This window comes from Ctenopharyngodon idella, chromosome 3 (assembly GCF_019924925.1).
Source record: "Ctenopharyngodon idella isolate HZGC_01 chromosome 3, HZGC01, whole genome shotgun sequence".
In the NCBI taxonomy this organism is placed as follows: Eukaryota; Metazoa; Chordata; class Actinopteri; order Cypriniformes; family Xenocyprididae; genus Ctenopharyngodon; species Ctenopharyngodon idella.
In genome coordinates, this window is record NC_067222.1 from 30139834 (window position 1) to 30152576 (window position 12743).

The 12743-nt window shown below is 41.4% G+C and overlaps 1 protein-coding gene across 1 annotated transcript; it reads right to left on the reverse strand.

The window, feature by feature from the left end:
• Positions 1-420: 420 nt before the first annotated feature.
• Positions 421-4714, reverse strand: LOC127508385 (caspase-6). Its single transcript, XM_051886249.1, has 8 exons — positions 4555-4714; positions 4262-4300; positions 3909-3948; positions 3631-3780; positions 3440-3516; positions 2530-2705; positions 2281-2428; positions 421-2161 (listed from the first exon to the last, which is right to left on the reverse strand). The coding sequence occupies exons 1-8, from the start codon at positions 4583-4585 to the stop codon at positions 1920-1922; spliced, it is 903 nt and encodes a 300-aa protein (XP_051742209.1). The 5' UTR covers positions 4586-4714; the 3' UTR covers positions 421-1919.
• Between the last annotated feature and the right edge of the window lie 8029 nt (positions 4715-12743).

Consider the following 12743-nt stretch of genomic DNA (forward strand, 5'->3'; position numbering starts at 1 on the left):
TTGTCGGTAACCAAACAGTTTCTGGTCCCCTTTGACGTCCATAGTATCTTTTTTTCATATGGAAGTCATTGGGGACCAGCAACTGTTTGGCTACCCACATTCTTCAAAATATCTTCTTTTGTGTTTAATTAACAGATTAAAAAAACTCATACAGGTTTAGATAAACTTGAGGGAGAGTAAATGAGATACACCTGAGGTGCAATAGCCACTCCGCTTCGAGTCGTGGCCATACTTTTCCATTGTTTTTCTACATAAACATGCACTTTGGAAAAAAGAAATCATTTGGCGATGTGATATCAAGTAGAACTGTAATGCAGTCAAGACCTGCCTGAAACTACTTTAACTGTGCATTTACATGAAGATAATTGCACACCTTAGAACAGTTGTCAACCAATCAGAATCAAGCACTCGACAGCCCCGTAGTATAATTACTTTTATTCTTTATGAATCAAGTGCCACATGTAGCAAAACTCAAGACCAAATGGCAACAGGTCAAAAGACAGGCCCTATTACACTGTAATCAAAATATGTGATACATAAAGTGTAGAGTATCTCTGTGGACAGATTTCTAAAGGTCACTCTTCAACATTTAAGACAAAGCACGCAAGATTCACAGGGTAAAAAACAAACAAAAAAAAACAATCCCCCTTAATTGTATAAGCCCATTTATTTTAATAGAAGTGCATGCAATCAAAAGATACAGCAAAAAATTATATTTACATTCAACACAAGTTGAACCCCTGTAAGAACATACAATACATTATTTACTCCCTGTGATCGTAAATCATTTATTTAAAAAATTAAAAAAAATCCATGAATTACTGTAAAACATTCTAAGTCCCTGTTTTAAGCAATCTAACAAAATTTAGTGAGGTTTGTGCTTAAAACCAGAAGGGGAAAAGATGTCGCAGAACACCTAATTTCCCAATTACCCCAATGAGCCATCAGCTCAGAAAAAAAGTCACATTATTAGGAAAATGAAGACCTCATACCAAACGAATGTCTTTACAAAGAGGACATGACTCACATTAAAAAGCTTGTCCAGACATTAAAAGTATAAATTCCATCCCATGTTAACAGAACTGAGCAAAGAATGTATAAAGACATTCAGTTGATGTCATTATGGCTAGAGCACCGACGGTGTGAGGACGCTACTGGAATTGCTCCGGTTATATATTGCTTTTATCCTTTACAAAACAAGTGCCACGTGTGACAAAACTCAACACTAAAAGGCCAAAAGGTCAAAAGACAGATACATAAAAAGTGTAGTGTATCTTTGTGGCCAGACCTCTAAAAGTCACTCTTTTCAACATTTAAGACAACTGTGTAAACACAAAATCATAATCGCCCATTTAATTACATTAACTAGTAATTGTTAAAAAAAAAAAACCATTTTGTATTGCAAATCTGGTTGATGATGATTTTCAAGTTTTTTTTAGCTGTATAACTGGAGTTTCTTGTTTGTTTTGTTCTTAACAGTCCTGGAGGTACTAACACAGGTGTCACAGATGGAAGAGATCATGCTTCAGTGCTGTTAATGTCAGATCATGATTGAATGTAGTGATACAAATCTGTGTATAACTTATATAATATAATTTTTCATAAGTCTCCTCTAAATTATATCTTTTTGTGAGAGAACAAAGCTTCCTTTACCACAAATAACTGGAAAGGCTTGCAATCAATTAAAAATAATGCTTTGCATTGCTATTGATACATACTGATACATGCTACTGATAATGGGTTAAAAATGAAACTAAAAGCTACTATTTGCACTTTGTAAGCCCAACTGTCAAACCTCCAGGCTAAAATATATAAACCTGCATACACTCCCATTTTGAAAATGATGTATATAGGAGCACAAAATAAAGTCAGTTAAAATAATCTAATCCCCGAATTTGTACCTGCAATAGGCCTTAACACTAATGCTCCTTCTTAGGCCTTAAAAACAGCTTCTTAGTGAGCATGGACGCAAAGCAAGGCACCTGTTTTTTGCCTATAGCAGAGCGATCCCTACAGTTTCCAACACTGCGCAAGGAAACTTTCCTGTTAACAAGAGTCAGGATCTCAGTGAACTCCAGGGAGGAGCCATAGCGCCTCAAGATTTCACACAGATCCTGGATGTACCACGAGCCATTTATGGTCTCACGATGAGAGTAATATCCTATAAAAGAAGAAGAAAACATGTCAATGACTGTTTTAAGTGACATTATTGTGAAATCAAGGATAAAAATACAAAGTTAGCAAATCTTGGTAAAACAAAGCAAAAGTATTTACACTGACCCTCAGCCACTGAGTAGCACATGAGGAAGTCTGCTCCTGCCGGAAGGGTGTAGAGCACCCCCGCATCTACCACCATGTCATTGACCGCTTGACTGTCCACCACATCAATTGGTATCACAGGATCATCATGTTTGTCACCACGACAAGCCTTGCGTTCAAAGACATTTACAAGAGGCATAAGATCTAGATTACTACTACATTTCTGTAAATACATTGCAAAAGACATTTTTTGGATAAACAATAAATTACCTGCAAGATGAAGATCTTGGGTTTCCCTACAAGGCTACGGCACATATCCCCCTTAAACAAATCAGTGATTTCTTGAATTTCAATCTTCTCATCATAGGCATAGATGTGGCCATTTTCTCCATGACTTAAAAAGATGCAAACGAAACAGTCTGCATCCACATGGTTAGCAGCAGCAGCTGAAATCATATATTATTATGATATATATATTTATAATATTCTGGGTTAAACTGAACCTAAACTCCATTCAGAGCATGCTGTGACATACTGTCGATTATCAAAGAAAAACCTTTTGACTTTCCCTCAGGTTATATAAACACATTGATGAACTTGCATGAATGACCAGGTTTTTAAGCAATTACAGCACACTAGTCAGTTTGATGAATGTTTTTAATGTTTACTCTGGTGCTGACTTCAGTTGTAAGTGTGTTAATGGAAATACTTTTTTGGTATTTTCAAATTGTTGGAAGAGTATACTTTATTTATTTATTTATGGTATTTAAGAGTAGAGCTCTACCAGCATTTTTCTTTTTACAAGTGAATATTATTTGTGTTTTTATGTCTGACTATTGATATGCAGAACTGATATTTAATAATTGTTTTATTTTTGCTTTTTTGCACATTTGTAACTAAATTAATTGGATTATGAATTAGATTATACTATTACAATAAACAATGTATTATGAATACTTTGAAATAATTATAAATATATTTATTAAATAAATTATAAATATATATATATATACACACACATTTATATATTTAAAAATGAATTTACATTTTAAAGTGTAAATATTGTCAACCATCTTTAATCAACGGAGTGCCAAAGATGCTGTCTCTGTATTTAACCTGGAATATTTAAGTTTGGCTCGCATTTCTCAAAACATGCCTGAAAGAAAAAATATTGAGGTACCTTCTTTGATTTTTTCTAAAACTTGATCCCGCTTGTAATCATCATAAGCCTTCACTTCAAAATCCAGCTCTTTAAATCTGACAGATATGAAAGAAAATGGAATAAGAATGTTAACTGTTGTTCTGTTACTTTAATCCAAGACAAGAAAATTACTTTCTTCATCAGTCAACATATCTTGTTTTGCCAAATACCTTCTAACAAGATTCTCCCTGTCTGCATTTGTGCCAGAACGGCTGTTTAACCTGAGGTGCCAGTAGAAATTTTCGTGGTTAAAGATCAGAGCCATTCCTCGCTTCTTGTGATTCATCTTATACTCCTCGTTTGGATCCAGACTAAACAGACTGACAAATTAAAAAAAAAATTATATACACATTTAAAATGAGAAATATTGATATAGAAATCAGAGTTGCTTCAACTCTGAACTGTACAACGTCTACATGGTTACAATGTTTCTTCATTAAAGTTTTACCTTTGATTCAAGCTATCAGTCTCTGTTATGTTCTCTCCGACTGAAAGCAAAGCATGTGAAAATGTTCAGAGGATGCATTCATGCCACAAAGATTTAAACCACTGGACTAACTGTGGTCTAATGTGTGTATTGTAGAATGAAGATCTAAAGTTCAGTGAACACACACTGGAGGTCATGCCTGTATTGTGTATTGAGCACCTGGTCAGACTAGACTTCAATGGCTTTACAAACAGGTTGTCAAGCATAGCAGAGTTAACATAGGCAAATGCTATATTTACACTATACACATCCTTCTCTTTTCCTAATTCTGCTACTCGAGTCCTACACGAGTTATAAACGAGATTCAGTTGTACCTGTCAGTCCTGCTGAAGCGCTGTCCTTCTCCACAGCTCCTAAGAACAACAAAGAAACATTTCTAAGCTCTGGGACTTAGATGACACGTATGAATAATTTATTCAGCGAGAGTAGTCCGGTTGAAAATCATATTTTATGTGTATGATCGTGAAACCTTGTGATTCATGTTTAGACAAATACCACCTACTTCAGGTGTTGGAATAAGGAAATGAAAGCTTCTCGTGATCAACATTCACTGTGTACAAACACTGAAGTACACTTTTCCCCCAGAGTAACTAGATAGAAACCTTACCGGGTTCATCGCTCTTGACTTGACTTGCCATCGCTGATTCTGCAGACCGAATTTGTGTGAAATTGTGGAGAGTTTTAACGTCAAACTAACGACAGCAAAAGCAGACCCGACTAGTCACCGAACACAACAGTTAACCTATCACAGGGCACTAAAATGTTAACCAATCACAGGCCACTAGGACGTTAACCAATCACAGGTCGCTATAACGTTAACCAATCACAGGCGCCCTGTCGCGGTCGAACCTTTGGTCGGACTGGTTGGACTCGGTTAAATTGGTTACAACTTCCGCTTTAAATTCTTTCTCTCTTTCAAACTAAAATATGTCAGAGCAACAATGAAGACATTGCAACCTACATTCACAATTAGCTATATTATATTATTTAGTATGATAATTATGTTTAGATGTGTTATTTAGGTTTGAAGGCATTTTCTTTACGAAGGTAAATTACTTCATTAACAAAAAGCAACGTAAATGAACAAAAAACAATGAATCTGTAATCTGTCCAGTTTCTTAAGTAGCCTAAGCAATGTATAATATAGTTTTCCGTGTAATAAAGTAGAGTAAAAAATAATACAAAATAAACTCTCTCTTCATTTATGATCATTTCCTTTTTTAAAATATATATTATTAACAACTTATGATTATATTATTGGTATAAAAACTAATTTTAAAACCAATTTTCTTTTTGCGTAATTATTTAAAAAAAAAAAAAAGATTTAAGGGAATAAATAAAGAAAAACATTAAAAATAAATACAATTATTGTGAAGTAATACATTTTAACTGTTTGCAAATTACTTTATTTTTTCTGAAAGGCATCAAAGAAAGCCAGGTAACCACGTTCATTAAATTTATTTAAACATGCACACATTCATTCTTAATCTATGCTGAAAACAGCTCTGTCAATGTTTTTGTATCGGCACGTTCAATTACGAATTACACTACATGACTCAAGAAAATGATAGACTGTATTTTCAAATCTTCATATTAAAATGGTTTACGATAGAAAAATAAATGTTTAGCTACGTGGAGGTTACACTTCTTAGCCCAAACTTGTAGTTCTTAAACAGCAAAACACAGCAAAATTTAAAATTGTAACTTCATTAACTATTTTGCAGTATGCTCAAGATCCTAATAATTTAACATATTATGCTATTTAGCTCTGAGAAATAATTTTAAATCATTATTTGCAGTCCCCCTGCAGTACCTACATGGCCCACTGGGGGGTTTGGAGCACAGGTTGAAAACTGGCAACACAACTGAAAATGGAAGAGCACTTAATTAGTAGTCTAATTACTAGTAAAAAGACAGTGAGACCAAAGAAAGATTTGTTTGTAGTCTCTGTTTCTATCATTCACTGTCAAATGGACTTGGCTGCTGATATTTAATCTGTTTGGAGCCTTGTTAATTACTGCATTTTAGGTTCACTCAGTAGGCCTATTCACATTTTTCATAAATGTTATCATCAGATTTGTGTACCACACTTTTATTCTCTGTAACATTCACATTGACATAGACCTCTTTAGAGTCATCATGATCCATGTTTTTATCATTAGATTTTACATTTTCATATTTAGCCTCATCATCATCTTGGGATCCACCTGCATACGTATTAGCTGGACCTAGAGACATAGAGATGAAGGGACATACAGTTATTATTAACCCTAAAAAGGGCAAGACCATAAAGAGACATCAGAAAATTAATTTGTTGCTATTTTCCATCTTCGGACACCAGTAATACAATTTCATGATTTTTTAAAAAAAAAACATGACTTTTATTTTAATTTTAATGTTTGTATCTCCCAGGATGCGTTGCCCGTTTGGGAGTATAAATTAAGTGAAAACAGAATCCTTGTTTGGCAATGCATGTTACAACATTTTAGCCACATTTCTAAAACCATTTATTCTCTCATAACTTAAACTAAAAATTCTTTGTAAATTTCTGTTGAACAAGTATAATGCCTATTTATGAATATATTGTATAATGCTGTATAATAATTAATATACAAATTGCTAGGCCTAAATTATCAATATGACCAAAACTTTGCTGAAAAATCTGTTGTACATCTACTTCATGCCTTTTGTCCTTTGATTGTTAATTCATACTTTTTTTGTTAAGTAAAGTCGTTTTAGCTCAGAAATCTTTAATTATTTTTATAAAGTAAATGTAAGGTAAACATTTATTGAACTAAAGCAACTTGGGTTTACTTGATTATTCATACACCATTTTTTTAATGTTAAAAATTAAAAATTCTTTTGACGTTTTTTTTTTTTCATTTTAATGTAAATGTCAAATATGACACAGCAGAATTTTGGAGAACATTTATTTGTCCTTCTCCCAATTATCATTGATTTGATTTCAGGCTTTTATGACATATATATGCATCGATGAATAAATCAATGATGATTGAGAGCTGGAAAATGTTCCCCAAATGTCTTGTTGTCATATTTGACATTTACATTAACATGAAAAAATGTAAAAAGGACTTTTTAATATTTAACATTAAAAAATAATGTTTGAATAATCAAAGTTGCTTTAGTACAGTAAATGTTTATCTTACATTTATTTTATAAAAATCATTAAAGATTTATGAGCAAAAAGGACTTTAATTGATAAAAAAAACTATGAACTATCAATCAGAGGTCAAAAGGCATGAAGTAGATTGTGTAAAACAAGTTCCCTTTCGATACTACACTCCGTACTGTGTCGTCTGCCGTTTAGGCAAGACGCAACGGGGGAAACTCCTGTTTTCACAGATTCTGAAGCCTTTTTTAACCACGCAGTGAAACTGCACAGCCATTGGTTCGTGGAGTTTAAGAAAAGTAACCAATGACGGCACGGAGGAGCTGCGCGAGCCAGTGGAGAGCGAGCCCGCTCGAGCCTTCCAAAATGGGCGGGGTCACGGGCTATATAAGAGGCCGTCTCACCTTGGCAGACTGATTCATTCTCCTTCAGTGACGCAGATCACATCTCTTCGTTGATCCTAAGACTTGAAGCCGCCTTCTTCCTGTAAGCAGCTGGAATTCGCCGCTGATCATTTTGCCGCTCTCAAGCAGCCCGCCGCTCTCGAGCAGCTCTTACTTTCACTTTCAGCTCGCCGCTCTGCCAGCTCGCCGCCCAGTTCGCCGCTTTCGTGCAGCCCTGATCAGCACGCTGCCTCATCAGCAGCTGGATCAGTTCGCCGCTCTCAAGCAGCTCTGTCCTCCACGCCGCTCTCAAGCAGCCTGGTCAGCGCTTCACACCCGAGCCGCCCACAGCGCCGAGCACGTGCTTACGGTGTTCTTCCTCCTGCGGCCGCAGTTGGAAGCTAAAAGAGCATTTTTTCCTGAGCAAATTTCCTGTGGCGTTGTTTCATATGTCGCGCCACGACTGTGGCACATGCAGGGCCCCTCTGCGATGTCTGTGCATGCGATGTCTGGGGAAATCCCACGCAGAAGCCGCACTCACTGAATCGACCTGCTCTCATTGCGAGAGTATGAGTCTCGCCTCTTTGCGCTCGTGGATAGCATTCTTTTCAGAACGCGACTCCACCCCTCGCGCGCTCCTGTTTTCTTCCTCCCAGGAGCCTGTGAGGAAAAAACAGCGGGGCAGAGGATCTCAGCACTCGGATGAAAGTGAGCTCACGTCGGCTCAGGTCCCGCGTGCCTCACTTTCTCCACAAAAAGAGTCTTCCCCTGTCCACTTCTCCTGCCCGGCCAGCGCCCCTCTGCCATCGCGAGAGACCTGGTCTTGTTCAGGGGATCTGAAGAAGAGCCGCTGGATGACAGCATGTCCCTAGCAGGCCTTGGACGCTGAGGATTGGCCGGACTCGCATCTTGACTCTGCCCCCTTGCCGTCTCTCGAGCCGATCAACGCCAGGGCTTTCTTTGACTCCGAGCTCATTCGCTTGCTTTCTAAGGCCGTTGAAGGGCTCGGCTTGAAGTGGGAACCAGCACGCAGCCGCCTGGATTAATGGTTTCTGCCCGGATGTCGCCAGGCTCCTCCCCAGCGGGCAGCATTTTTTCCTGAGGTGCACGAGGAGCTCACGAAATCGTGGCGCTCCCCCATACTCTGCTCGCCTACGCTCTTCTGCCTCTCACGCTCTCACCTTGGGATATGAAAAACTACCACCTCTGGACTAAGCTGTGGCTGCACACCTGTGTCCGCCCCCTGCCACTGGCTGGAAAACAAAGGTCACCCACCCATCCAAGCCGTGTCGTACCACGTCGACCCTCGCTGGACGGGCATACACCTCGGCTGGCCTAGCAGCTTCCGCTCTGCACTCAATGGCGGTGTTGCAAGTTTACCAGGCCAAGCTCCTGCGTGACCTGGACCAGCCTGGGCATGACTCACCTGCCTTCAAGCAGCTGCGCTGTGCCACACACCTGGCCTTGCGCGCCATTAAGACCACCGCCCAGGCTATTGGACGTTTGATGGCCAGCCTGGTGGTGCTGGAGCGCCACTTGTGGCTGAACTTGACAGAGATCAAGGACACGGACAAAGCCGTCTTCCTTTACTCGCCTGTCTCCCCCACTGGTCTCTTTGGCCCTGCAGTTGATGGGTTTGCTGAATGCTTCACAGCCGCACAGAAGTTGTCCCAGGCTATGCGACACTTCTTACCAAAGCACTCCAGCTCCTCCACTTCAAGCCACCCAAAGCCTGTGCCAACACAGCAGCCTCCTAAATCTGCGCCATCCGCTACTCAGCCAGCACCACAGCCTGAGCACAGACAGCGACTCACGCTCTGCTAGGCGACACCCCCCTCGATCTCAGATGTCTGAATCGGGCCCTAATAAAGTGCTTGTTCAAAATGAAAACAGATCTTCTCGCAAATTCGCCCAGGAGACTGGTTCTTTTCCCTGGATCTGAAGGATGCTTACTTTCACATCCAGATAGCCCCCCATCACAGACAATTCTTGAGATTCGCCTTCGAAGGGGTGGCGTATCAATACACGGTCCTTCCATTCGGGCTGTCTCTAGCTCCCCGCACTTTTACGAAGTGCATGGATGCAGCCCTCTCCCCTCTGAGGCAGATGGGCATACGCATACTCAACTACCTCGTCGACTGGCTCATCCTGGCCCAGTCGGAGGTGGAGCTAGTGGCACACAGATCCCTCCTCCTCAGCCACTTGGAGTGCTTGGGGCTCAGGGTCAATTTTTCCAAAGAGCTCTTTATCGCCCAGCCAACGTATCTCGTTCCTGGGGATTATTCTCGACTCGACCTGCATGAGGGCCGTAGTCTCGTCAGAGCGATCCCTGGCTATTCAGCAGCTTGCGGAAATTTTCATGCCCAGATCCTCTCTGCTGCTCAGAACGTTTCAGAGGATGCTAGGACTCATGGGCTCAGCATCACCAGCCCTGCAGTTGGGCCTATTTCGTATGCGCCCACTACAGTTTTGGCTGAAACCCCGGGTCCCGCCCCAAGCCTGGCAGCATGGTCGCTGCTCGCTCAAAGTGAATCAGGCGTGCGCTGCAACCCTGGCTCCTTGGATGAAGCTCTGCTGGTTCGAGTAGGGCGTGGCTATAGGGACGATGTGCAAGAGGAAAGTCGTTTTCACAGACGCTTCCAAAATGGGCTGGGGAGCTCTGTGCGACGGTCACCCAGCCTTCAGTTTGGAGGAGCCAAGAAAGCGAGCTTCATATCAACCGCCTGGAAATAATGCCGGTGTATCAAGCTCTCCAATCTTTCCTTCCTCTCCTGGCGGGACACCATGTCCTGGTCAGATCAGATAATATGACAGTGGTGTCCTTCATAAATCGTCAGGACGAGCTCACATCCAATGCCCATTTTACTCAAGCAAGAACCATCCTAGAGTGGGCCCAGCACAACCTGCTCTCACTCAGAGCAGCGTATGTTCAGGGCGTACTGAACAAAGGGGCGGACATGTTGTCCCGGAACAACCTTCCCTCGGAGGAATGGTCGCTCCACCCCATCGCGGTTCAGGAAATTTAGGATGTCTTCGGGAGGGCAGAGGTTGACCTCTTCGCCTCAAAAGACAACTTTCGTTGCCCAATTTACTTTTCGAAGACCGAAGGATGCGCTGGCCCATGACTGGCCCAGCCTCCTCCTGTATGCTTTTCCCCCGGTCGCTCTGATTCCCCACGTTATCAGACGAATCAGGTAAGGTGCCCACATGGTCCTACTAACAACTCTAAAGTTGTCCTGAAACCAAGACATGGATATGTCCCGAAGGTCCTATCCACACCCTTTAGGGCACAGATGGTCATTCTCTCTGCACTTCCTCCTTCCCAGGATGATCAGGAGTTGAACCTACTCTGTCCAGTCAGGGCCCTGAGGACTTACATCGATCGTTCCACCTCTTTTCGTCAGTTGGAACAATTCTTTGTTTGCTTCGGTGGCCGTACGAAAGGTCTTCCGGTCACGAAGCCCAGATTATCCAGATGGATAGTTGATGCTATAGCGCTCGTGTACTCCTCCTTGGGCCTACAATGCCCCATAGGTGATAGAGCACACTCCACGAGGGGCATGGCCTCTTCTTGGGCATAGTCCACTGGTGTGTCAATCGTGGAAATTTGTGAGGCGGCCGGCTGAGCCTAGCCGTCCACCTTCCACCAGGTTTTATAATCTGGATGTCCCTGCATTACAAACACAGGTTCTCTCTGCATAAGCCTCACCAATGTGACCATTTTATGAGCACTCGTTTCTGGCCCTGACCAAAGTCCGGGTAATAACGTATTTTTTCCTATTCCCTATATATGCTCTAGGCCCCAAGGGGCTCCTAGAATATATAGAAATGAGAGGACGACTACAGTGTCCTCAAGTCCCCGATCTTCCGGGGTACATTATGCTATGTGCATCCGTGCAAGCCCTCCTCAGCGCTTCGCTCGGATGCTCTGTCACCCCCCCTTCATAGCATGGCGTGATTGTATAATCCCTGTTGCGTCTTGCCTAAATGGCAGACGACACAGTATGGAGTGTAGTATCGAAAGGGAATGTACTCGGTTACTAACGTAACCTCGGTTCCCTTAGATATGGAACGGAGTACTGCGTAATTTGCTGTGATATTCGTAGGACGCCTAATGCCGTCACTTCAGTCTGCCAAGGCGAGATGGCCGCTTATATAGCCCGAGACCCCGCCCATTTTGGCGGGCTCTTACTTAAATTCTTACTTAAAGAGTTTAAGTTAGAGCCCGCTTAAACTCTTACTTAAACTCCACGAACATAATCACTGCGTGATTAAAAAAGGCTTCAGAATCTGTGAAAACAGGAGTTTCCCCCGTTGCGTCTTGCCTAAACGGCAGACGACGCAGTACTCCGTTCCGTATCTAAGTGAACCGAGGTTACGTTAGTAACTGAGTACGTTTTTCAGCAAAGTTTTGGTTGTATTGATAATTTATAGGCCCTAGAAATTTGCATATTACAGTTTTTTACGATTGCTTACACACTAAAATTAAAAATAACACACAGTTACTGAAACTCTACACTCAAGGAGCAAAACCTCAACCTTATCAAAAAGCACATCCATTTCCCCAAACTATAAACACTATTCCCCTGTTTTGACACATGAATCAGATTTGTTGAACTGTTACTGCAAAACTCTAGACACAAATCCCTTCATTTCTCATTGCCTACACCATGTTGTCATTTAGAAAGCACCAGCATTCAATATTGTTCACTCAAGTCAGCATAGCTTGAGCTCAGTTAGCACACAGTTACTCACGTGGAAACACTAAAAGTCATCAATCACACACCAATCAGAACCTTCAATAGATAGATAAAAGAGCCTGAGTCAGTTCATTCAGTTTTGGAACAATGGATCCACAGAGACGTTATTGAAACGGTCGAGGACACCAGAGAGGAGGAGGAGGAGGAAGAGGATGAGCAAGAGCAGTAAGGAGTGGAGGAAGAGGTGAAGGAAGAGGAAGAGGACGAGGATGAGGATGAGGTGCAAGGAGACAAGGAGTCTCAGATGAAATTCGTGCCATTGGTTGACCATGTCTGTGTCCATGGTATGACTACGAGGGGGGCTGGGCAATGAGTTCAGCCAAACTTAAGTTGCTTCACCATCACCTTGATCATAAGAACTTTCAGGGAGGAAAACAGGAAGGTGTACCTCAGTGTACTCTACTGTAACTTTTGAGTGCTGTACTCTGTTACAACACATGCATCAAATTGCCTTACATACAGATGGAGTTTCCGTCTGCTTCCATTTTGTAAAAAGGATGTTACAGTTACAGTAATCAGTACT